Raw genomic sequence first — 26456 nt, forward strand, 5'->3', positions numbered from 1 at the left:
CTGCAGCATCTGCGAATGCAGATCTACTGAAGCAGATGTGGGCAGTGATGCACATGACGCTCCCAGAAGGAGCATCAGGGCTGGACTCTAAGTAAAGCCCGGCCTCTCTTCACCTGCTCGTCTCTGCTACTAAACCCCTGCAAATGAGAATATGCTTGTTTGCTTCTGGACAAAGTGCATTCCTCCACAGGTAAAGATGCCTTTTCATTATCTATGATAAAATAAGGCAATTGCTAAAGCATACAATTTAATTTTGTGTCCTGAAAATTGTTCATTAATTACAAGGTATACTGCTATTTATATCCTGGACTATGGGAATAATTCTCATGTGGAGAGAGATCATGATGTTGCTTGCTTTGGTCACAGGAAACACTGTAAGTCATTGATAGCAACTCTTATCCATGTAGATTGTGCAGCTGTTGAGCAGTTCTTTGGGTACAGGACACGTAAATTAAACAACACCAATGCAACAAGGGAAAATAGATGTTAAGCGTGTTCCCCTCCCAAAGGAAATGATGAAGAAGTGACAGAGGGAGGCTTATGATGGGATGCAATGTCACCTTCATAGCAAGTGAATGAGTCTGAAAGTGTCACCCAAGCCATGTCTCCAGAACCCACTTATTCACCATTGCCTGATGCTCTGCCTCAGACATGTCCTTCTCTTATCTAGATACCATCCTGTGATAGAATGGGAGCCATTATCTTCGTGTGCTAGTTGTCACATCCAAGTCACCATTGGGTAAGGTTTTTTTTAGAAATAGCATTGTTAAATTTGGTACAACTTTATATATGAAAAAAGAAAAGAAATGTAGATGGAATAGAAAGAGGTGAAGTGTTGCAATAATAGTTTTTTTGATAGTTCTTTTGGAATGGATAATTAATTAATCACATTCAATTCATGTATTTTTGAGTGTACAAAGAGATTTGTAATAATATTTAGAATTTGGCCCAGACTCTCATATTCACTTGTTTACCATAAATATTTCCTTTACTATTTCACTTTTTGGCACCTAGACACTGAATTTCTGTTCAAGCACTTCATACCAAGGGAGATTTATATCTACAACTGAGAGCCACAATTTTCTGTTTTTCTTTTTGGTTTGTACTTATTGTCTTTCATTAATCTGATTATTCCAAGGCTTTAATAATATATTCTAGTAGGATACTGTGAGTGGGAAAAAAAGAGGTGATTGAAAGGGGAGAAATGATAAAAGGAAATGTGTAGCATGTAAACAAACAGGATTGAAAATTGGAGGGGAGGGCGACGGAAGAGAGGAGAAAAGGAGCTAAAAATGTGTAAAAAAACTGTAATGAAAACTAATTGTATGTAAATTAATAAAAAATTAAAAAATACCTAGGCATGGTAGTGCATGCTTTTAAGCCCAATACTTAGGAGGCAGAGATAGGAGAAGCACTGTGAGACTATATACTGAATTTCAGGCCAGCCTGGGCTAGAGTGAGACCCTACCTTGTAAAACAAAAACAAAAATTAATTAATTAAAAAAGAATAGGAATAGGGAGATGGCTTAGCAGTTAAGGCACATACCTGTGAAGCTTAAGGACCCAGGTTTGATATTCCAGGTCCCATGTAAGCCAGATGCACATAGTGGTGCATGCTTCTGGAGTTTGTTTGCAATGGCTAGAGGCCCAGGTGTGCCTATTCTCACTTTCTCTCCCTCTCTCTCTCTGTCTCTAATAAATAAATAAAAATGAATCTTAAAAAAATAAATTAGCTATGGATGATAGTCATGGGTTAAAACAGTTCAGGTAGTTCACCTGTTTGATCAAAATCAGGATAGTGAATGTAAATACATTGTAAATTTGGTTTTGGCAAGGATAAAGTGAATATACTAATGACCCCTAAAACAGTGGACAGAGAGTCTGATGAAACAGTTACTCAAGTCATCAACACATCTGTAGTTACATGATGTAGTTTAAATCCAAGTCATTTAAAGTTAACTGCATTTCATGAGGAAAATTAGGACAATATCATAGCAGTAAGATGAATGCTATTAGAGAGCTACTTCATTTTATAAAGAAATGCTTAACCAAAACACCCACCTCCAAGTAATGACTCTACATTAGTTGATATATTAAAGGTTTATTGACATCAGAGACAGTAGATCTCTGAAAAGTAGGTCACTGTCACTGTTTTTTCATATCAGCCACCTGTGTGTATTTTAATTAAAAAAATTATTTTATCTATTTATTTATAAGGAAAGGGAGAGAGGGAGAGAGAAAGAGAAAGTGAGAGGGAGAAAAGGAAAGACACAGAGAGAGATATAAAAAGATAAAATGCACATGTGAAGGGCCTCAGGCCACTGCAAATAAACTCCAGGAGCCTGCACCACTTTGTGCATCTGGCCTCACATGGATAATGCGGAACTGAACCCAGGCCATCAGGCTTTGAAAGCAAGAGCCTTAACTACTGAGCCACTTCTCCAGCCCATAAAATGCAACATATTTTAAATTAGAAGTTTAACTTCTTAAATGATTGTGGCATAGAGAGTCACTGAAGTCTTCAGATAGAATCGTGTGTTGTAGGCTTAACCTAGTCATCTTAGGGAAAATAATATTTGCAACAGAAGGTCTACAGGGGTCCTTGGAACAGAGACTCAGAAATAGTTATTAAATGTCTACTGTTTCAAATATTTATGGTGTCCTCAATTTCTCAATGTATTCACTTCATGTAAATAAATTTATTGCAGGTCCTATTATTCTGAACTCTCATCTCTTCAACAAGCCTATGAAACTATCAATGGGACACAGCAACAATATCACAGAATTTGTCCTCCTGGGACTCACTCAGGATTCTGCTGGGCAAAAAGCATTGTTTGTTTTGTTCTTACTCATGTACATTGTGACAGTGGTGGGCAACCTGCTCATTTTTGTGACAATTCTTGCTAGTCCCTCATTGGGCTCCCCAATGTATTTCTTTCTTGCATGTCTTTCACTACTGGATACTTTTTATTGCAATACCATCTCACCAAGTTTAATTATAGACTTACTTTGTGATAAGAAGACTATCTCCTTCTCAGATTGCATGGTCCAGCTCTTTTTTGATCACTTATTTGGTGGCACTGAGGTCTTCCTTCTAGTGGTGATGTCCTATGATCGCTATGTGGCCATCTGCAAGCCCTTGCACTACGTGACCATCACGAACAGACGGGTTTGCATTCTGCTGTTGGTGCTTTCCTGGGCTGGAGGTTTCACACACTCTTTTCTTCAAGTTCTTTCTGTGTACAACCTTCCTTTCTGTGGCCCCAATGTCATTGACCACTTCATGTGTGACATGTACCCATTATTGGGACTTGCGTGCACTGACACCTACTTCCTTGGCATCTCTGTCATTGCCAATGGTGGAGTCATGGCTGTAGGAATCTTTCTCATTCTCTTAGTTTCCTATGGAATCATTCTAAACTCTCTTAAGACTCAGAGTCAGGAAGGGAGGCGCAAAGCACTATCCACGTGTAGCTCCCATATCACAGTGGTTGTCTGCTTTTTTGTTCCCTGTATTTTCATATATGCTAGACCTGTTTCCAACTTTCCTATTGATAAATCCATTTCTGTTTTTTATATAGTTATCAGTCCCATGCTGAACCCTTTAATATATACCTTGAGAAATTCAGAGATGAAAAAGTCTATCAAAAAGCTCTGGCGTAGGGCTGGGCAGATTGCTTAGTGGTTAAGATACTTGCCTGCAAAACCAAAGTACCCAGATTCAATTCCTTAGGACCCACACATGTGTCTGGAGTTGAGTTTCAGTGGCTACAGGCCCTGGCATGCCCATTATCCCTCTCCCTTTCTGCCTCTTTCTCAAATAAAAAAAAAATTAAAAAGCTCTGGTGTAAAGTGTTCACTACAGGTATAATAAGAAATTCTCTTCACTGAATATGTTACTAATTGTCCATGAACAAGGAGGAATCTAACAAAAGGATGATGTCTTCTATCCAGTGGATCATCATGAAATTGTTTTCTATAAAAAAGCCATCTAACAAGATCATTAATTTTTCCTTTTAGATTAGAATCATCTTAAAAGAGAATTTTTGCAAGATGAATACAGCTATGGAGCTTTGTCCTCTTCCAAGAAAAGATTAAGCTTTATACTTTATTTTGCTCAGTTAAGATTCAACAATATCTAGGAAAAGGTGAATTTTACTTTTCTCAGGGTAAGAAATATGATAATTTTCATAATTTATAATCACCCATATTCATATGAAAGGAATATGGCAAAGGACCTGTGATGATTAAGGTGCTATGAACTTGATCTGTTTCATAATCCACAGAAATCCCTTTTGGATGGGTCTCTGAGGTTGCTTCCAGGAAGGATTGACTGAAGAAGGAAATCTTCTCCCAGAGTGACCCCTTCCTCCTGAGTTGGCAGCCCATCTCAGATGGGAACTTTATATAAGGAAGCTCTGGGTGAAAAGAGCCCTTTTCTTCCACAGGAGCTGCTTGCTGCCTTCCTGCTTGGATTGAAGACTAACACAGACTGAAGACCAGTATCAACTGAAGACCTGAGTGGATTAAATACCAGTGGATTCTCAGGAAGACTACAGGCCTTAAGTGCTGGATTCAGAATGTTGAGACATCTAGCCACGTGGACTGAGCAGCCACAGGGTTACTTGATTCTTGGGCCTACAACTGCTATCGGACTACTGAAAGCTAATGCAATAAATTCCTTTTTTTTTATTTTATTTTTTATTTTATTTTATTATTTATTCATTTGGGAGAGAGGTAGAGAGGGAGGGATAGAAAGAGGCAGCTAGAGAGACAATGGGTGCACCGGGGCCTCCAGCCACTGCAAACAAACTCCAGATGCATGCGCCACCTTGTGCATCTGGCTCACGTGGGTCCTGGGGAGTTGAACCTGGGTCCTTTGGCTTTGCAGGCAAGCACCTCAACCGCTAAGCCATCTCTCCAGCCCAAATTCCTTTTTTAATATAATTAATTCTAGTGGTTGTACTTCTGTAGGGAATCATGCCTAATGCAGATTCTGGTACCAAGAGTGGTTGTAAGGATGTATTTATTTGGTGGCTTGGTGCTATCTGGAATAATAAGAAGAGTGCTTTTACTGGTAGAAAGGAGGGCACTAATAAGCCATGGTTTGAACTATTTAAAGAACTCCATGAGATAGATGTATTTGGTGATCCTGAGTCATATCTTGTGAACAGCAAGAAACTTAATGATTCTGTATTTTAAACATTTTGAATGTTTGAGGAAAAATAAGACAAATAATAGTGCTAGTTGGTTGCTTCTGGCAGCTCTGGACAAACTATTGAGGGAAGAGAAGCTCAGAAAGGACAATTCCAAGCTTAAGACCTACATAAATGACGTAAAGGTACGGGGGGATATGTGTGGGAATGGATTTTAAGGATGTTGGATGATGGAAGAAAGAACATAAGATACTGAAATGAGCCCATTGAGCAGAGGTTTTAGATTTAACACTGCAGCTCAGTTGGAAGAGGTGCCAAGAGTTTATTTGATTGGTTGGCTGAAGCATGGATCCAAAGATGGCCTATTGTAAATGAGCTCAAACTACCTGATATCCCTAGGCTTAATGTTGATGAAGGAGTAAAAAGGCTCAGAGAACTTGAAATGCTGGAGTGGATTTGCAATGTAAACTCATCTTTGCTCCCACAGTGGGAGTGTCAGAAGATGTGCCCTTCACTAAGACTATAAGAGACAGATTTGTGAGGGGAGCATTAGCATAGTTAAAGTGCCCAATCATTGGTCTTTTATGTAAGGAAGATATCATAGTGGGGGCTATAGTTGCTGCATTAGGTGATTTGGATGCAATTCTAACTAAATCTGGTGTAACAGCTGTAAGTGGCAGCACTGAATTGCCAAAGGCAAGGTGGGCATGTTTACCACAACAGACACCATAGGTAAAAATGATGCACAAAAAGGTATGACTTGTATTGACCTTTGGCACTGGCTGCTTAATCATGGTGTTCCCAGAAGTCAAATAGATAAGAAGCCTACTCAGTTCCTGCTTGATCTGTATAAGCAGAAAAGTTCCAGAGCAAAGGAACAAAATGTCACTTTGAATTAGAGCAAGAGAGAATCAAGTCATCTTAATCAGTTCCCAGACTTGAGCCAGTTTACAGATGTTGAGCCCTTTGATTGAAGGGGTGGCCAGGTTCCCTCAAGGAAGGAGCCTTCTACAACCCCCAAAAGTTTCAATATTAACTTACTCCTAACCTTCCTCAGAGGGACCTGTGTCCTTTTGCTTGGGTAACTGTATACTGTGGAAAAGGAAATAACCAGACCTTTGGGGGCTTACTGGACACTGGCTCTGAATTGATATTGATTCCAAGAGACCCCAAACAGCATGGTGGTCTTCCAGTTAAAGTACATGTGTGAGTTCCGGTCAAGATGGCGACCGCCTAGCTGCACTACAAACAACGAGGGAAAAAAAAGGCAAGTATTCAAGGGAAATTAGGAACTTTCTGAAGAGGGAGGGCACAGATTGGGATAAAAGAGGGAAGCACACACCCCTGCGCCCGCCACCCCGCCCGGCGCCCCGTGCACACCAAGCCCCACGCGCCCCGGCGGCCCAGCGCACCCCACAACCCCCGTGCCCCACACCCGCCGCACCCCCCGCACCCCCCCAGCACACCCCTCCCCCCCCAGCGCGCCCCACGCTCCCTATCCACACACGGCAGACGCGGCCCAAGCGAACCAAGGCTTCCCGCGCCCCGGGCACCCAGGCCTGCCCCGCGCCCCTGCGCGCCCAAGACCCCTGCGCCCCACCCCCGCGTGCCTCGAGACCACCCCACGCCCGCCCCACCCTCCCGCGCGCCCTACCCCCCGCGCCTTCCGTGCTCTCTATCCACACACAGCAGGCACGCCCCAAGCGCCCCGTGCCCCGGGCGCCCAGGCATGCCCTGCACCCCCGCGCCCCCCGCACGCCCTGAGACCCCCACGCCCCACCCCCACGCGCCTCGAGCCCCCCTCCGCGCGCCCCGCCCCCGCCTCCCCCCCCAGCGCGCCCAACGCTCCCTACCCACACGCGACAGGCGCGCTCAAAGCGCCCCACAGCGTCCAGCGCCCGGGCGCCCAGGTGTCCCCCGATCCCCCTGCGTGCCCCGAGACTCCCCGCGCCCCACCCCCGCGCTCCTCGAGCCCCCCCCCCGTGCACCCCACCCCCGCCGCGCCCAGACTGCCCCGCAGCGTCCCACAGCATCCAGCACTCCATCTTACCTCAGCGTGCTCCACGCCCCCTGCGCTACCCGCGACCCCCTGGAACCCCTCAGCCCCCTCCCCCGCGCGATCCGCCCCCTCCCCCCCTGCGAGTCCAGAGCACCCCACGGTATCCCACAGCGCCCCACGCTCCTAGCTGCCCACCCTCCCCTCACGCCCTGCTGTTCTCACATCACTTGCCGCCGGTCAGTTTCTGCTGTGTCCTGATTCCGTACCCACATCATCTGCCTCTGCACTACAATTGCACGTGCAGTGGGCCCAGTCCCACAGCAAGAGCCACATAAGTCCACACTGAGTCACTAGCGCCAGCGCAGGTGCCATCCCCTACCTGTACATCGCCACCCATCCCCCACTCCCCTGAGGTGGAAGAGCACAGACTGTTTACAGACCCCAGTGTACCCAGCCAGAATCTAGGCACCTTCAAGGCTTGCTACCTCAGTCCCTTTTCAAGCTCAAAGGCAGGCAGCTTAGGTGCATTACTGGGTGAGAATTCAGGCAACTTTGGTGCCCCTGTCAGGCTATAGGTAGGCGGCTTTGGCAAGAGTGAGCAAAAACCCAGGCTGCTTACAACTGCCCCAGGCTGCCTTGGATTTGCATTAAGCTAGATCCCAGGCTGCTCCACCCACCTACCTGCCCATACACTGACATGGGTAGACCACAGCGCAAAAGAAATAACACGAAAAATAAAATGGAAGAAAATCCAGACAGATCACCCAGTCCAACAAGGATCACAACAAACCAAAATATAGAAGAGTGTTTAGGATCAGAACATCAAGTGGAAGCAATGAACAATGCAACCCTGACCAAACTACTGCTAGATCTGACAGGAAAGCTACAAAGGATAGATAATCGTATGGATGCTACCATCACTAAGCTAGAGCAATATGATAAGACACTGGAAGGAATTCAAAGAGAGCTAAGAGAGTTGAGGGAGAATGAAAAAAAAGAGGACCTTAAAAATCAGCTGGCCACACTAAATGAAAACATAAAGAAATGCAAGGATGATTTCCAAGAATCAGCAAGAAAATCAGAAAATGAGACAAAAAGGGAGCTGGACAAAGCGATGGAAGTGATACATAGGAAAGTAGTAGAAAATGCAAACTTAATTGAACAAGTCCAAAACTCACTAGAGGCTCTCAAGAATAGAGTCAGCGAAGTGGAAGATAGAAATTCTGATCTGGAAGACAGGATGGAAGAAACAGTTCGAGAGTCCAAAAATTTCAGTAAGTTCAAAAGTTCCTGTGAACAGAACATGAGAGAATTGTGGGATACAATTAAACGTCCTAATATTAGAATCATTGGAATACCAGAAGGAGAAGAATTTCAGACCAGAGGCATGGAGAACTTATTTAACACAATCATTGAAGAAAACTTCCCCCGTCTCTTAAAAGAAAGGCCCATCAAAATTCAAGAAGCAAACAGAACTCCTAACCGACTAGACCAAAGGAGAAACTCCCCAAGGCATATTATCATTAAGACTCTAAACATTGACACCAAGGAAAAAATCCTAAAAGCAGCTAGGGAAAAACAGCACACCACTTTCAAAGGAAACCCCATCAGAATTACTTCAGACTTCTCAATGGAAACCCTGAAAGCTAGAAGGGCCTGGAATGATACTCTCCAAATGCTAAGAAACTATGGCTTTCAACCTAAACTACTCTACCCAGCAAAAGTCTCCCTTATAATAGATGGTGAAAGGAAAACTTTCCATGATAAAACTCAGCTTTACAATTATATGAACACAAAACCAAACCTACAGAAAGTACTCCAGGAAATTCTCCACAGAGAGGAAACAAATAACCAAACACAAATGCCTACAAGAAGAAGATCACAGCAATCAAACCCAGAGTAGATACAAAAAAAAAAAATTCCATGGAAATGCCAACACACCTCTACCACCACAAAATGACAGGGATCAAATCAAATCTCACAGTCATCACCCTAAACATTAATGGCCTTAATTCACCCATCAAGAGACACAGGCTAGCAGGGTGGATCAAAAAATTAGACCTCTCAATCTGCTGCCTTCAAGAAACCCACCTTACCACTAAAGACAGAAACCTCCTCAGGGTGAAAGGGTGGAAAACAATATTCCAAGCAAATGGGAATAAGAAACAAGCAGGTGTAGCTATATTAATATCAGATAAAGTTGACTTCAAACCAAAAACAATCAAAAAAGACAAAGAAGGCTACTTCCTACTTGTAAAGGGAACAATCCATCAAGAGGATATTACAATCATAAATCTGTATGCACCAAACACAGGGGCACCGCAGTTCATAAAACAAAACCTACTTGACAATAAAACAGAAATAACCACCAACACCATCATAGCTGGGGACTTTAACACACCATTATCAGTAATAGACAGATCATCCAAACAGAAGCTCAACAGGGAAGTAAGAGAGCTCAACAAAACCATAGAGCACTTAGACCTAACAGACATCTACAGAACTTTCCACCCCAAATCCACAGACTACACATTCTTCTCAGCAGCCCATGGAACATTCTCTAAAATAGACCATATACTGGGTCACAAAGATAGCCTCCACATATTTAGGAAAATCGACATAATTCCCTGCATGATATCAGATCATAATGCTATATTCCTAGAAATCAACAACAAAAAAACCAACAAGAGCCCCAACGGCAACTGGAAACTGAATAGCACACTCTTAAACAATAAATGGATAGTGGATGAAATAAAAAATGAAATTGCAAAATTCCTGGAATTGAATGACAATGAGAACACATCATACCAAAACTTGTGGGACACAATGAAGGCAGTCCTCAGGGGAAAATTCATACCACTCAATGCCTTCATAAAAAAGACAGAAAAATCCCAAATCAATAGCTTAACCATCCACCTAAAGGCATTGGAAAAACAAGAAAAATCCAACCCAAAGAGCTCCAGAAGGAAGGAAATAATTAAAATCAGAGCAGAAATTAATGAATTGGAAACCAAGGAAACAATTAAGTCAATTGACAAAACAAAGAGCTGGTTCTTTGAAAAAATAAACAAGATTGACAAACCTCTGGCCAATTTGATCAAGGAAAAAAAGGAGAGACTCCAAATTAACAAAATTCAAAATGAAAAAGGAGAGATTACAACAGACATAAGTGAAATCGGCAGAATCATCAGGACTTATTTCAAAAACCTCTACTCCACAAAACTGGAAAATGTGGAGGAGATGGATAAATACCTGGATGCATATCATCTACCAAAGCTAAACTCAGAGCAGATCAACCACCTCAATGAACCCATCACGCTCATGGAGATTGAAAAAGTAATAAAAAACCTCCCAAAAAAGAAGAGTCCAGGACCAGATGGATTCCCAGCTGAATTTTATCAAACCTTCATGGAAGAACTCAAACCAATCTTCCTAAAACTGTGCCACACAATTGAAGAACAGGGAAAACTACCCAACTCCTTCTATGAAGCTAGTATCACCCTAATCCCAAAACCAGGCAGAGACGCCACAAGAAAAGAAAACTATCGGCCTATTACCCTAATGAACATAGACGCAAAGATCCTCAACAAAATTCTCGCAAACCGAATCCAACAACACATCAAAAGCATTATCCACCTTGACCAAGTGGGATTTATCCCAGGAACACAAGGGTGGTTCAACATACGAAAATCTGTCAATGTAATACACCACATAAACAAGCTTAAACATAAAAATCACATGATCATTTCGATAGATGCAGAGAAGGCCTTTGACAAGATACAACATCACTTCATGATCAAAACATTGGAGAGAATCGGCATGGCCGGTTCACATCTTAATATAATAAAGGCAATATACAAAGCTCCAAAGGCCCAAATAATTCTTAATGGAGAGAGACTGGAGGAATTCCCATTGAGATCAGGAACAAGACAGGGATGTCCTCTCTCACCTCTGCTTTTTAATATAGTTCTGGAAGTCCTAGCTCAAGCAATAAGACAGGAGAAGGAAATAAAAGGGATACAATTTGGAAAGGAAGAAGTTAAGTTAGCTCTATTCGCTGATGACATGATTATATATGTAAGAGACCCGAGAGACTCCATCCCAAAACTCCTGAAGGTGATTAACTCCTATAGCAAAGTAGCAGGATACAAAATCAACGCACAAAAATCAGAAGCATTTCTGTATGCAAATGACAAAGACACAGAAAAAGAAATAAAGGACATAGTCCCATTTTCAATAGCAAAAAATAAAATAAAATACCTTGGAATAACGTTAACCAAGGAAGTAAAAGATCTATACAACGAAAATATAAAAACTCTCAAAAAAGAAATTGAGGAGGACTTGAAACGATGGAAAGACCTCCCATACTCCTGGATAGGCAGAATTAACATTGTGAAGATGACAATCCTACCAAAGGCAATATATAGATTTAACGCAATTCCAATTAAAATCCCTACAATGTTCTTCACAGACATAGAAAAAATGATCTCAAATTTCATATGGAAAGGCAGAAGGCCTCGCATATCCAAACATATCCTCAGCAAAAGAAATACCTCTGGTGGCATCACCATACCCGATATAAAGTTATACTACAAAGCCATAGTAATAAAAACAGCATGGTACTGGCATAAAAACAGGAGTATAGACCAATGGAATAGACTTGAGGACCCGGATTTTGGGCCAAGCAACTATAGCTACTTGATATTCGACAAAGGCCCAAACAATATAGACTGGAAAAAAGATAGCATCTTCAACAAATGGTGCTGGACAAACTGGATAACCACATGCAGGAAACTAAAACTTGATCCACACATTTCACCATGCACAACACTCAAATCCAAATGGATCAAAGACCTCAACATAAGACCAGAAACTCGAAAACTACTGGAAGAAAATTTAGGAAGTACTTTCCATGATATAGGAATGGGAAAAGACTTCCTGAATAAAACCCCAGTGGCTCAAGTTCTTATACAGTCACTCAACCATTGGGATCATATGAAGCTGAAGAGTTTCTTTACAGATAAGCATATAATAAACAAAGCCAATAGAATACCCACAGAGTGGGAGAAAATATTTGCAGGTTATCCAACTGATAGAGGCCTTATCTCTAGAATTTACAAAGAACTCAAAAGTCTAAACAATAAGAAGACAAATACCCCACTCACAAAATGGGGCACAGAGTTAAACAGGCAATTCACAGAGGAAGAGATACAAATGGCAAACACACACCTAAGAAAATGTTCATCATCCCTAATCATCAGAGAAATGCAAATTAAAACAACTATGAGATTCCACCTTACCCCAATAAGGATAGCCAACATCAAAAGGTCAAATGAAAATAAATGCTGGCGAGGATGTGGAGAAGCAGGGACACTCATTCACTGTTGGTGGGAATGCAGGATGGTACAACCACTTTGGAAAGCAATATGGAGACTCCTGAAAAAGCTGACTATAGAAATACCAACAGACCCAGTTATACCATTACTGGGCATGTACCCTAAAACCTTCAAACCAAAAGCCAGAGAGATTTGCTCAACCATGTTTGTAGCAGCTCAATTCGTAATAGCTAAAAGCTGGAATCAACCCAGATGTCCATCATTAGAAGAATGGATAACAAAGATGTGGTATATCTACACAATGGAATTCTATACAGCAGTAAGAAAAAACGACATAAAGAAATTTGAGGAAAAATGGTTGAACCTGGAACAGATCATTCTCAGCGAACTTACCCAATCACAGAAAAAAAATCGACACATAGTCTCACTCATCTGCAACACCTAACCTGAATTTGCCCAAGATGCCTTACATACCCAGCAAGTACCTCATGGACTAGACAATAAGATGGATGGGAGGGCGGGGAGGGAATCAAAGGGTGGAAAACAGTAATCCGGACCCAAACGGCAATGGTACCATAAAATTCTACTTCCTAAAAGACAGACCAAATGACTGAACCTTCACTAGTCCCTTACAGGAAACACCTGAACCACAAGACACTGGAGAGGGTAGGATCAAGACTGACCTAAATCTCCTACATCTTCCCTCCCTCCCTCTCCCCTTCTCCCCTCTATCTCTCTTCTCTCTAACTCTTGTATATTAGTTATCTTTTTCCTCAATTTCTTAGTGGACACTGACCTGTAACCCCCACTTCCAGCTTGGGCCTACAATCCACAATGAGCTTTTGATCAAAGAAACCTACAAGGTTTCCCAAAACAATGACAGACTTCTGTCAGAGTAATTGATGACCCACCAAAGGCCAGTGGTAAGACCCTATTGCTGAAGACTCCATACGCAGCTGACACGTAAAATGGAATGACATGGCTGGAAGCCAGGAGAGAGTCAGTCCCCAGACAGTCAGCGTGTCTAGTGCCAGAAGGCGCTACATAGGCGACTGGGGGAAGTGACCAAGATCTGTCCAAGCAACACATTGTTTAACCTAAGTAGCAACAATTAACCGGATGTGATACCCATACAAGTGCAATAGTGGTACACAGCCATGGTGAGGAATCAATTGCTCTTGATTTGGCTAACTGATCCACTCAGTGGTACTAGACCCTTAGCTGGAGCTGGGAAACAAGTCAGAACCATACCCAAACACAAGCCCACTCTACAATATCAAGCTACCATCAATCACGGGGTATAAGAGGGCCTACACCTATCAAACTGTCTATCAAAAAAGTAAGTGTTATCTCAATTTTCTGGGTGCTAACTCACTCTCCGTTGGAGAATCTGCTTCTCTTTTCCAGATAGATGCAGATCCTAAGAAGAGAGCTGCCCCAACATACCTCAGAAGGGGCCCAACTGAAACTAAGGACAACTGGCGAAATAAGCAAGGGTGATGTTTTCCTGTGAACTGGATACCAGCACAAAGGGGAAGGAGATCAATTCAGAGAAAAATCAACTCCTACCAAATCAGAGAGCCAGAGCCTCAGAGGCCCCCAACACCTCAGCACTGAAGCAGACCAAAAATGAACCCAACATGGCTCAGGGAAATCTTGCGGAAGAGGGGGCGGAAAGAATGTCAGAGTTACATGTTGGGTCATGATTTTCAGAGACATTTATCATACTAATAACTGGGGGCTAGCTCCACAATGCACGACCCATTTTCAATAATAAGGAGGGTCTAATGGGAGGGGGTAGATCACAGATGAGCCTAAATAATGGTACCAAACTGCCTGTATTTACTGAAAAGAAAACTAATAAATTAAATTTAAAAAAAAAAATTAAAAAAAAAAATAAATAAAAAAAATAAAGTACATGTGTATGGAGATCAGCTGATGAATGTAGCTTTGGCAAATGTTAGACTGACAGTGGGTCCAGTGGGTCCCTGAAATCACCCTGTGGTTATTTCCCCAGTGCCAGAATGCATAATTGGGAAAGACATATGTAGGAGTTGAAAGAACCCCTACATTGGTTTCCTGACTTGTGGAATATGGACTATTATGGTTGGAAAGGTCAAATGGAAACCACTAAGGCTCCCACCACCAGAGAAAATAGTGAGTAAAAAAAAGTATCTCATTCCTGGAGGGATTTTGGAAATTAGTGCCACTATAAAGGACTTGAAGGATTCAGGGGTGGTGGTTCTCAGCATGTCTCCCTTAACTCTCCAATTTGGTCTGTTCAGAAGACACACTTATCTTGGAGAATGGCTGTGGATTTTCAGAAACTTAATCAGGTGTTGGCTCCATTTGCAGCTGCTGTACCAGATGTGGTTTCTTTACTTGAGCAGAATAACACATCTCCTGGTACCTGGTATGCAGCGATTGATCTTGTGAATGCCTTTTTCTCCACATTTGTCCATAAGAACCACCAGAAGTAGGTTACCTTCAACTGGCAAGGTCAATAGTACACCTGTATTGTTTTATCTGAAGGTTATATTAACCTTCTTCCTGTGTCATAGCTTAATTCACAGGGATCTGGGTCACATGTCCCTTCCACAAGGTGTCATGTTGGTCCATTATATTGATGACATTATGCTGATTGGATCAAATGAGCAGGAGGTGGCAACCACTTCAGAGTTGCCGGTACAGCATATGTGAATCAGGGGATGGGAGACAAATCCACCCAAAATTCAAAAACCTTCCACCTCAGTGAAATTTCTAGGAGTTCAGCAGTGTGGGGCATGCAGGGATATTCCTTATAAGGTAAATGATGAGTTGTTGCATACGGCCCCTCCTACCACTAAGAAAGAAGAACAACATCTAGTGGGCCTATTTGGATTTTGGAGACAGGATAGTCCTCATTTGGGTGTTATTGCAGTCAAGTTCACATTGCTGGTAGAGATCACCCAATCAAGAGCAGCTTGTGGGGAAAAAAAGTTTATTTTTGTTTACAGGCTCTAAGGGGGAGATCCATGATGGCAGAGACTCTTGAAAATCAGCTCCAAAAGGCCAAAGCCACATAGTCAGGTGTCTAGCAGCAAATGACCCCACTCCTGTACCAACATTACTATTTCAGTCAGGTTCTCATTGTTGGTATAAATAACCCAACAAAGAGCAGCTTGTGGAGAAAAAAAAGAGGTTTATTTTGATTTATATGCTTGAGGGGGAAGCTCCTGCTGGCAGAGAACATGGTGGCATGAGCAGAGGGTGGATATCACCCCCTGGCCAACATCAAGTTGATGACAGGAACAGGAGAGTATGCTAAATACTGGCAATGGGAAACTAGGTATAATACCCTTAACCCAACCCCAGCAATTTATTGCCTCCAGGAGGTGTTAATTCCCAGATCTCCATTAGCTGGGAACCTAGCAGTCAAAACATCTAAGTTTATGGGGGACACCTGAATCAAATCACCACAGGTGTCTTACTCTGTTCCACATACCAAATGACTCAGAAAACTACTACTTTTCAGTGGGTCTCAAAATAAGAGAAGGATCTTTAACAGGTTCAGTCTGCTCTGCCCCTTGGGCCATATGATCTAGCAGATCTGATGGTACTTGAGGTGTTGGTGGCAAATAGGGATGTTGTTTGGAGCCTTTGACAGGCCCCCATAGGTGAATTATAGCAGAGGTCCTTGGATTTTGGAGCAAGGCCCTGCCATCATCTGCAGACAATTATTCTCCCTTTGAGAGACGGCTCTTAGTCTGCTATTAGGTCTTAGTGGAAACTGAATGTTTGATGATGAGCCATCAAGTTACTATTGACCTGAGTTTCCCATTATGAGCTGGGTGTTATCTGACTTACTAGGCCATAAAGCTGGACATACACAGCTGTAGTTCATCATCAGGTGATATATATATGATCAGGCTTGAGAAGGCCATGAAGGCACAAATAAGTTATATGAGGAAGTTGCCCAAATGCCTATGGTTTCTACTCGTGTTACAATGCCCTTTCTCCCCAGGCATGCACTGTAGCATCATGGGGTGTGCCCTATGATCATTTGACTGAGGAAGAGAGTACTAGGGCATGGTTTATAAATGGTTCCACACATTATGTGGGTACCTGTCAGAAGTGGACAGCTGCAGCATTACAGCCCCTTTCTGGAGCAACTCTGAAGGACTGCAGTGAGGGAAGTCTTCACAATGGGTAGAACTTTGGGAAATTCACATGGTTGTACATTTTGCATGGAAGGAAAATGGCCATATGTGCAGTTATATGTTGATAAACAGTTTGTGGCCAATGGTTTGGCTGGAAGGTCCAGGACTTGGGAAGAGCACAATTGGAATATTGGTGATAAGGACATTTGGGGAGGGTATATGTGGATATAACTCTGTGAATATGCAAAGGATATAAAGACATTGTGTCCCATGTTAATGCTCATCAGAAGGTGACTTAATCAGAGGGTGACTTTAATAATCAAGTTGATAAATTAACCCATTTTGTCCCGTCCCGCGGGACCTAGTTATTCATGGGGGCGAGGAGGACCCCAACCTGAAATAAGATGAGCGAGAGAGAGGAAGAGACTCAAGCAAATGTACACTTGTCAAGAGTCCAATTTTATTGAGCCACAGCAGCCTTTTTAAGGGTTAGGGTTAGGGTTAGGGTTTTGGGTGGGAGGGGGGGCTGGAGGAGACAGGTGGTGGAAAGTTACAGAATCTTCTTGGCCTTTGGCCTAGGACAGTTTGCAGTTATTCCAAAAATTCATGGTACAGTTCTCAGGTCTCTGCAGTTGCCAGGCAGGGTGTTAATTAGTTAGGTGTGGTGGAGTGGGGGGATGGAATCAGTTAGGTGTGGCGGGGGGGGGGATGAGGAAAGGTCAGAAGTTGCTCAGGGCAGAAGTTGCTCAGGACAGAGGTTATCTCAGGGCAAAGGTCTGTTCAGGGCTCATCTCCTTGTCTCCAACACCATTTTGTGGACAGTGGTCAATTTCTTTTCTCAGCCAGCCCTGTCATTGCCAAATGGGCCCATGAACAAAGTGGCCATAGTGGTAGGGATGCAGGTTATGCATGGTCCCAATAACATGAATTTCCACTACCTAAGGCTGACCTGGCAATGGCTGTGCTGAATGCCAAATCTTCCAGCAGTGGTGACCAACTCTGAGCCCCCAAAATGGTAGCAGTCCTTGGGGTGACCAACCAGCAATTTGGCGGCAGGTTAACTACATTGGACCACTTCAGTCATGGAAAGGGTAACATTTTGTATTTACTGGAATAGACACATATTATGTGTATGCATTTGCTTTTCCTGCATGCAGTGATTCTGCCAAAACTACCATCTGTGGGCTTACAGAGTGCATTATCCACCTTCATGGTATTCCACACAGCATTGCTTCTGGCCAAGGAACTCACATCACAGCCAAGGAAGTATGGCAGTCAGCTCATGATCATGGAATTCACTGATCTTAAAACTACCCAAAAGCAGCTGGCTTGGTAGAACAATGGTATGGTGTAGGAGAAACATAGCCAGGGGGCCCTTGGGATGAGGCCCTGAGATTACAGTACATGTATGACTGCTACTTCCCCTGTGAGCCAACCTAAGCCCTGACTAAACACCCCGACACCATTGGCACAGGAAAAGGGACAACACAATGCCAAACAATGACAGGACCAATGGGAAGCGGGGAAAGGGTATACAAAAGGACCAGTGGGAAGCAAGGAAGGGATATATAGAGTTGTCTGTTTTTCTCAGTAAATGAGTCTGCTTTCAGCTTCTCACCTGACTCCTATAGACTGTGTCATTGACTGGGCACTTCCTTACTCCCACCCCCAAGGGTTGCTTGTGGGGGAGTCCAGCAATGGGATGGCCTTTTAAAGAAACAGTTACAGAGCCAATTAGGTGGCAATTAGGAGGGCTGGAGGAGTGTCCTCCAGCAGGCAGTATATGCTCTGAATCAATATCCTATACATGATGCTATTTCTCATATAGCCAGGATTCATGGGTCCAGGAATCAAGGGGTGAAATGGGAATGATCCCTCTTACCATCATCCCAAGTTACTACTTAGCCAAAATTTTGCTTCCTGTTCCTACAACCTTATGCTCTACTGGCTTAGAGGTCTTGGTGCCACAGAGGGGAGTGTTTTTGCCAGGAGGCACAAAGAACATTCCATTGAACTGGAAGCTAAGACTTCCCTGTAGCCATTTTGGGCTCCTGATGCCTTCCAGTCAACAGGCTATGAAAGGAGTTACAGTGTTAGCCCGGGTGATTGATCCAGACTACCATAGGGAAATCAGACTTCTTCTCCACAATGGAGGTAAGGAAGAGTATCTCTGGAGTGCAGGAGATACTTTAGGGCATCTCTTATTTTTACCATGCCCTGTTATCAAAGTCAATGGACAACTTCAACAACCCAATCAAGGTAGTGCATTAAATGGCCCAGGTCCTTCAGGAATATAGGTATGGGTCACCCTCCAGGTAAAGAACCAAGACCTGCTGAAGTACTTGCTAAAGGTAGAGGTAATGTAGAATGGGTAGTAGGAGAATGTAGTTACAAATACCAGTTAAGACCATGAGACAAGTTACCAAAATGAGGACAATAACCACTATGTTTCTGTCCTACCTTGATATGGAGTGCTTGTACATATCTACACTAATATTAAGATCACTAGCTAACTGTTGTTGAATTTATATTTGATCTATTATATTAGAGACTGAGCATTTCTCAAGGAAATTTGTTTGTATTGGGGAGAATATTTTGTGTTTATGGTTGTACGTGGGATAGTTATACCATGTTAGGTGCAATCTTGAGCTTATTACAGTTTTCATTTGGAAATTAAGTATGATATAAGGAGCTATGGTTTGGTATCAAGTTGACAAGGGATAGACTTTGATGGTTAAGGTGTCGTCAATGGATCTGTTTAGTAATCCACAGAAATCCCTTTTGGGTAGGTTTCCAAGGTTGCTTCTAGGAAGGATTAACTGAAGGAGGGAATCCTTACCCCATAATGGGTTGCCCCTCCCAAATGGGAACTTTATATAAGGAAGCTCTGGATCAAAAGAGCCCATTACTTTCACTTGGCTGCTGGAGCTGCTTGTTGCCTTCCAGTGTGGACTGAAGACCAGCGTCAACTGAAGACCCACATCAATTGAAGACCAGCGGCTCCTCGGAAAGTCTTCAGGCCTTCAGTGCTGGATTTGGACTGCTGAGGCATATATCCACATGGATTCAGCACCTACAAGGTTCCTTGATTTTTGGGCATGCAACTGCTATTGGACTACTGTAAGCTAATCCAACAAATCCCCTTTTAAAATACAATTTAAAAGTTGTAGAGGCTCGGTACCTCTGTAGAAACCTGAATAATATAGGAAACATTTTCTGGTATTAAAAGAGGTAAGACAATATAAAAGCTTTTCATTTAACCTCAGTTAAATGCAGTGCAGTTTTGTTTTCTGTGGTTATGTGTGCATTAGTCAGAGGATGTAGAATTGCAGATACAGATATATGAGATCAAGAAGTCTAGAAACTTAATTTCCAATAAGCTTATATTTCTAATACAATGCATTTTTTAAACTTTTATTATTTTAGGGCATTATGTTATAATCTTATTCCATTTAATGGTATATGCAGTTTGTTTGTAAATTTTGTGGGTTTTATCAATAAATAAATCAGTGAAAATGATAGAATATTTTCCTGTACATTTCTGATGCTATTCTTACATTTTCCTACAAATTGAATCCCCATGTTATACTTTTTGCCAATGATAATTGAAACAGTTTAATATCACATGCATGTATGCTTAACATATTTGTTATATTTTCATTGTTATTAATTGTAACAATATAATATTAATGGTGCACAACCCACCCTTTTTACTCTGTAGTTCTGTGAGTTTTAACAAGTATACAAAACCTACAAACTTCACAGTCAATATGCTCATTGGCTTATCATTATTTTGTTTCTTTGGATCCTTTTGTTCAATGTTTCTAATTCCTCCATGTCCTGGTTATCACTGGTCCACTTGTACCTTTCCTTGTTCCTTGTTCATGCAGCTATGTAAGTAAGCATGAATTAGTCTAACAGTATATAGTCTTTGGATTTGTTTTCTTTCTCATGGTGTAATGTAATTTTATGTTTATGTATAATAATTTTGAAAATAATCCTTATAGCTTAATATATTATGCATATATTGGTTTGCAAACTCATTCCTAAAAGGTTGCCTTTGATTATTTTAATATAATAGAATTTATTAGTAAAATTTTCATAGTAAATTAATATTGATATGCACATGCATATTAATATATTAATATTTATAATCATTAAACTTGGATGAATGACTAGAAGAGCTAGAACATATGGCATACCTATGTTTGAATTCATAAGAAGTTTCCAAATATTTCCTAAAATGTAAATTTAAGCTAGTTACAATTTGTATTTTCAGATTCCCACTTTTAGATCTTGTTATCGTTTATTATTGATATTTTATAGCCTAGTTTTTATTAATATTTTAGTTAGCATACAAAATATTGTCATTATGACATTTCTGCATAAATAAATATCTTTTTAATTTACTCATACTAATTAAATTGTACCCAACCCTTCCTTCCTTTCTACTCCTATTGGGTACCTTCATCTACAACAAAATAATTCTGCTTTTGATTTCAAGTCATAATTCTATCTATCTATCCTTCTATCCTTCTATCTATCTATCTATCTATCTATCTATCTATCTATCTATCTATTTACATTTATCTCTATCTCTATCACTAGCTCATCTTCCTATATCTTGTCTAAATTCCACATTGAGTGTTCAATAACATTTTGTATTGTTTTATAATTATACTGTTTTAGAGTCTATGCACTTCCTAAATCATCATGCTTCTTTGTGAATCTAGATTTTCCACATATGATTAACTACAGAATATTTATATTTATGTTTATGACTTATTTTGTTTAACAAGATCTCCAGTTTGATTCATTTTCATTCTAATGACATAATTTATATTTTAATTTCTCACATCCTAACTTGTGTAGAGTGATATTTTTAATATTCATCTTTAAAAGACCAATAATTCAGAGTATCTTTTTATTATTTTATTTCTCTCTCTCTCTTTCTTTCTCTGTGTGTGTGTGTGCATGTATGTGCATGCACCTGAAAATGTGGGTCTTCTCTCAGAGGATAATTATCATGTCATATCTCACCTTTCCATCTCCTTTGAGGCAGTGTTTCTGTCTGGATCTTGCTCTGCCCTTGAGATTCCACACTGTGCACATGCATTGAAATCCTAAGAAATTTACTATCCTGCCTCTCATCTCATCATCAATGTGCTAGGAAAACACAAGACCACCATGCATTCTGTGTTTTCTCCATGGGGTCTGGAGATTGAACTCAGGTGTTTATGCTTGAGCAAGGCATGACTTACCCACTGAGCCACCACTCAGCATCTTATTATCATATAATGTCCTTAAATTTTTTATATAGTTCTTTCTGTCTCTTTTTATTTTTATATTTCATTTATTTTCCTGAGAGAGGGAGGGAGAGAGAGAGAGAGAGAGAGACAGAATGGGTATGTAAGCCATGGAAACAAACTGCAGACACATGAGTCAACTTGTGCACCTGGCTTTAATTGGGTACTGGGGAATCAAACCTGGATCCTTTGGCTTTTCAGGCAAACATCTCAATCACTAAGACTTCTATGTTTTTTGTTTTAAAATATATTTTAATTTATTGTTTGAGAGACATAGAGAAACAGAGAGAGAGAGAGAGAGAGAAAGAGAGAGGAGAGAAATGGTCATGCAAGGGCACCCTGCCACTATAAATGAACTCCAGATGCTTATGCAACATTTTGCATTTGGCTTCATGTAGTTACTGGAGAATCAAACCCATGCTTTCCAGCATTGAAACCCAGTTTTTTTTTTCTTAATTGCAAGCCATCTCTTCCTTTGCAAATGTCTCTTTTATCATCTGTCATCAATATAGTACAACTGATGTTGTTATTCTCTTATTGATCATGATTTTCTTGCCCTTAAGATATAGGTATAAGGAAGGCCTATCTAAACAGAACTCTAGTTTTCCAGGCAACAAGTGTCTGGTATTTCATTTCTTCCCCTACAGTTGACCTCCTCACAGCCGGGGGAAAACTCCATGACAAGCAGGAAGCTCTCCTGGTCAGTGGTTCTATACTCCTGGCATCTCAGAATAAAGGGGTCTTAACTGCAACTCAGAGTTCATCCTCATGGTTTCATTGAACCTCCACACTGGAACCTCCCAAACCCAGGGTCACATTGACCATTGTGCATTTCCAAAACACATTCCAAATCCAATGACCCTTTTTTTTTTTATCACTACATTTCTCTTGTTTCCAAAACCAGTACCAGGTAGGCAGCATTGAAAAATTGTTGATCTATGGAGATAAAGCTGATGTTAAGGGCAGGAAAATGCCTTTAGCATTCTTCCTTTATTCTTCCTACTTTCAAGAGTCAGCATTCTTCCTAACATGCTAATGCAGAACAGCTGGCCCAATCTCAATGGTGTTAATCGCTCAGCCAATTTTAGCTAAAATTAACTGCTATTTCCCACAAAACTTCCACTTCTTCCTGTGTAATATCTCTGCTCAAGTTCTCAAGAAACAGACTCTCACACAAAATGCCTGCAGCTCAGTTTAGACAATGCTCTTTTCCCTCTCATAAACCAAGTCTAGAGGTTTTCTGTATTAGGTCTTTAAACTTTGACCAGAATTGTCCTTCAAACTCTGTTTATAGTGCTCCAAGCATGTCTTAGTCCAAGGTTTCAAACCCTCCCACTTTCTTCTTTCAAATCTATTCCAGATGGCCAAAAGCCACACAGTAAGGTTTGTAGCCAATGAGTTACCTTCTCATTGCTGGAACAAAGCACCTGATTAAATGCAGCTGATGAGAGGAAAGCTTTTATTTTGGCTTAAATTCTCTAGGGAACTTCATGATGGTAGGGGAAAACATGGCACCCATAGAGGATGGACATCACTTCTGCCACAGCAGGTGAAAAACAGTAGCAGGAAATTTTGTCAAACTGTGACTGGGTAGAGCTGCCTAAGTAACCCTAAGCATAATCCCAACAACACACCTTCCCCACAAAATTTTTTCTATTTCCCAAATTGACATCAGCTGAGAGTCATGGATTCAAATCACATGAGTTTGTCTACCACCCATCATTTATCTACCTATTATCATCTATCTATCTATCTATCTATCATCTATCTATCTATCTATCTATCTATCTATCTATCTATCTATCTATCTATCATCTATCTATCATCTATCTATCATCTATCTATCTATCTATCTATCTATCTATCTATCTATCTATCTATCTATCTATCTTTATCTCTATATGGCCATATACAGATGAGGTGTGTTGTAGGTACATAACAAACACAAAGGCAATCAATAAATATTTTTTTTCTTTTAACAAAGGCAGACTTCCACATGCAGCACCTCATTTGGATGTGTCTGGAGTCTCGGAAGCTTGACTACCCTATGTTCTCCTACAAATGGACCTTGAGAGCTTGTTTGGAGGTTCTAGCAGGGGAGCACAGCTACTCCTATACTCTTGGCCAAAAACCAATCCTCCTCTATCCCGGGAAGGTCATCTTCTTGGAGTGAGCCTTTGGAAAGGACATGCATGGAGTGGTGAGGGAGGAAGGGCTGCTTTGCCAGATAGATCAGCAAATCAACCCTGGTGATCAATGGGGTGACAGATGTCACAGCCAGGTCACCCTCATATCCTCAATAACTTTTTTTGATCAAGTAATTATTGACTACAAATAATTATTATCTGTATATGGCATAAAATGCTATTTGATAACTTTTATGACAACACAAATGTACCTGGAGGACATTATGCTAATAAATTCCTCTTCCAAAATTTTAAATTATCAATCCTTCAGACATATGTGCAACATGTTTTGATGATAATTACTTCCTATTGCTTTCTTTTATTCCCCCCAGCCAACTCCCTTTCTCTTTGTTCCCTCTAGCTCAGTCACTGCCCACTGAAACACTTCTTCTTTCTAACACCTCTTACCTCTATTTTGGTATCATTTATTGCCCTTCTACATCATCCATAAGAAATGTTGGTGAACACTAAGCAAGTCTTATGCAGGTAATGACAAATTCTGTGAGGCCATGACTGCATTGGCCAATTTGTGTATGGAAGACGGTGTTCCAAAACACTCCCTTCCACCCATTAAGACTTACTTTTTTTTTATTCCACATATTCTGCAATAGTTCCCAAGTAGAGGATTGTGTGTGGTAGACATGCCTCATTTAGTGCTGAATATTCAGTTCTCACTTTTCTTAGCACTTTGGTGAGTTTTGAGTCTCCTCAGTATTTACCCCCACCTAAAAAGAAGCTTCTGTAACCAAAGGTGAGAACAATTTGATGGACACAATATATTCATTTAGCCAGACAACAGTAGCAGCTTCCCCCTTAGTGCTTCTGACTTCTCCACCCAAAGGATTTGACAAGGTTTTCAGTTCCAGGCATGAATTCATGCCAATGGAATGAGCCCCAAATCCAATCAGAAATCAGCTAATTACTCCCATGACAGACATGCCACTATTACATTAGTGAATACATCTTACCCAGCTGGTCAGTTGTGTAGTTTACAGGATCCATCTCATGTTAAGACTGTTGATGACTTTTCTCTTCCAGCATATTACATATTACGTTCTAGGACTAGGACAGCTAGTCACCATGGCAGAAGCTACTATGCATGTTGTGTCTTCAGAAGTAGAGTCTCACTATCTATTTTCAATGAGCAACCAGGTGTGTTAACTGTAGCCTGTATTGTTTTGGGGGCTTCAGGGACCTTGCTGAACAACCACTCACTAGAATATCCCAGTCCTGACATTCAGATTTTCATGTACTAATCTCTGGTTTCTGGGTACAACATTATGTTCTCTCACATGGGACTTCTCAAATTTGCTCTTTTAAAATTCATATACTTTTAAAACATTCTGACAAGTAAGTAGGTCTCCACATGCCTCATTCATAACAACTTTAGTTTCTGCTCCCACTACCTCCTCCCCTCTATCTCCTGCCCTAATCCCATTTAGACCTCAGTGTTCCACCCCTGTACCTTCTCATTTCCCATCCCCTTCCAATAAGCCTTCACCTCTCCTCCCTCTCTCATGAACTCTTTTCTAGCTTCCTTCTCTCTACTATTGACTTACTCCAACTTAAATGCAAATATAAAAATTTGAAGCTAGAATAAATACATTAGAGATCATACAAAGACCTTTATTTTCAATTTCTGAGCTGAATTACATCATTTCATAGACTATTTGTCAGACTTATCCTTTTTCTTACAATTTTATTTTTCTTTATAGTGGACAAAAATTCATTATACATTTTGATTATCCATTCATTAGTTATGGGTAACTAGGCTGATTATATTTCCTACCTATTGTGTATAAAGCAGCAATAAGCAAGGATGGGTAAAAACTTCTAGAATTTAGATCTGTTAGGGCATATGCCCAAGTGTTATACAGAAGGTCATACAATAAATCTATTTTTAACTTCTTTGTTTAAATTTTAGTTTCATTCTATGAAAGCTTATACTCTTTTATCCCATTGCTCCATTCCTGATTCCATGTGACCCCACACCAATGAAGTTACTGGGATTCACTGTGGGGTCATGAAGGCCCCGGTCAGTCTCTGTGGGGGAGAGAAGACCACACCTCAGCTTATTACTATCTATTCTGTGGTTCTTGCAATCTTTCTTCCCTCTCTTCTACCATGTTCCCTGAGCCACGGCAGGCCTGTTCTCAGTCTGATTTAATGCTGAGTCCTTTGTAGCCTCTGGACTTCTGCTTTGATGGGTTTGGTTGATCATATTGTCTGTCACCATCACCCTGGAACTAGTCTGGCAGTAAGAACAGTGTTCATGTTGCTGCTTTCTCTGCCGTTTCTTGTAGCCCCTGGCAGAAGTGGTAGAGGTGGCACATG

At 41.2% G+C, this 26456-nt stretch overlaps 1 protein-coding gene across 1 annotated transcript; it reads left to right on the forward strand.

The window, feature by feature from the left end:
• Positions 1-2758: 2758 nt before the first annotated feature.
• Positions 2759-3891, forward strand: LOC123455303 (olfactory receptor 4A5-like). The gene is made up of 2 exons (XM_045135783.1): positions 2759-3633; positions 3822-3891. The coding sequence occupies exons 1-2, from the start codon at positions 2759-2761 to the stop codon at positions 3889-3891; spliced, it is 945 nt and encodes a 314-aa protein (XP_044991718.1).
• The last annotated feature ends 22565 nt before the right edge of the window (positions 3892-26456 follow it).

This window comes from Jaculus jaculus, chromosome 1 (genome assembly GCF_020740685.1).
Source record: "Jaculus jaculus isolate mJacJac1 chromosome 1, mJacJac1.mat.Y.cur, whole genome shotgun sequence".
NCBI lineage: Eukaryota > Metazoa > Chordata > Mammalia > Rodentia > Dipodidae > Jaculus > Jaculus jaculus.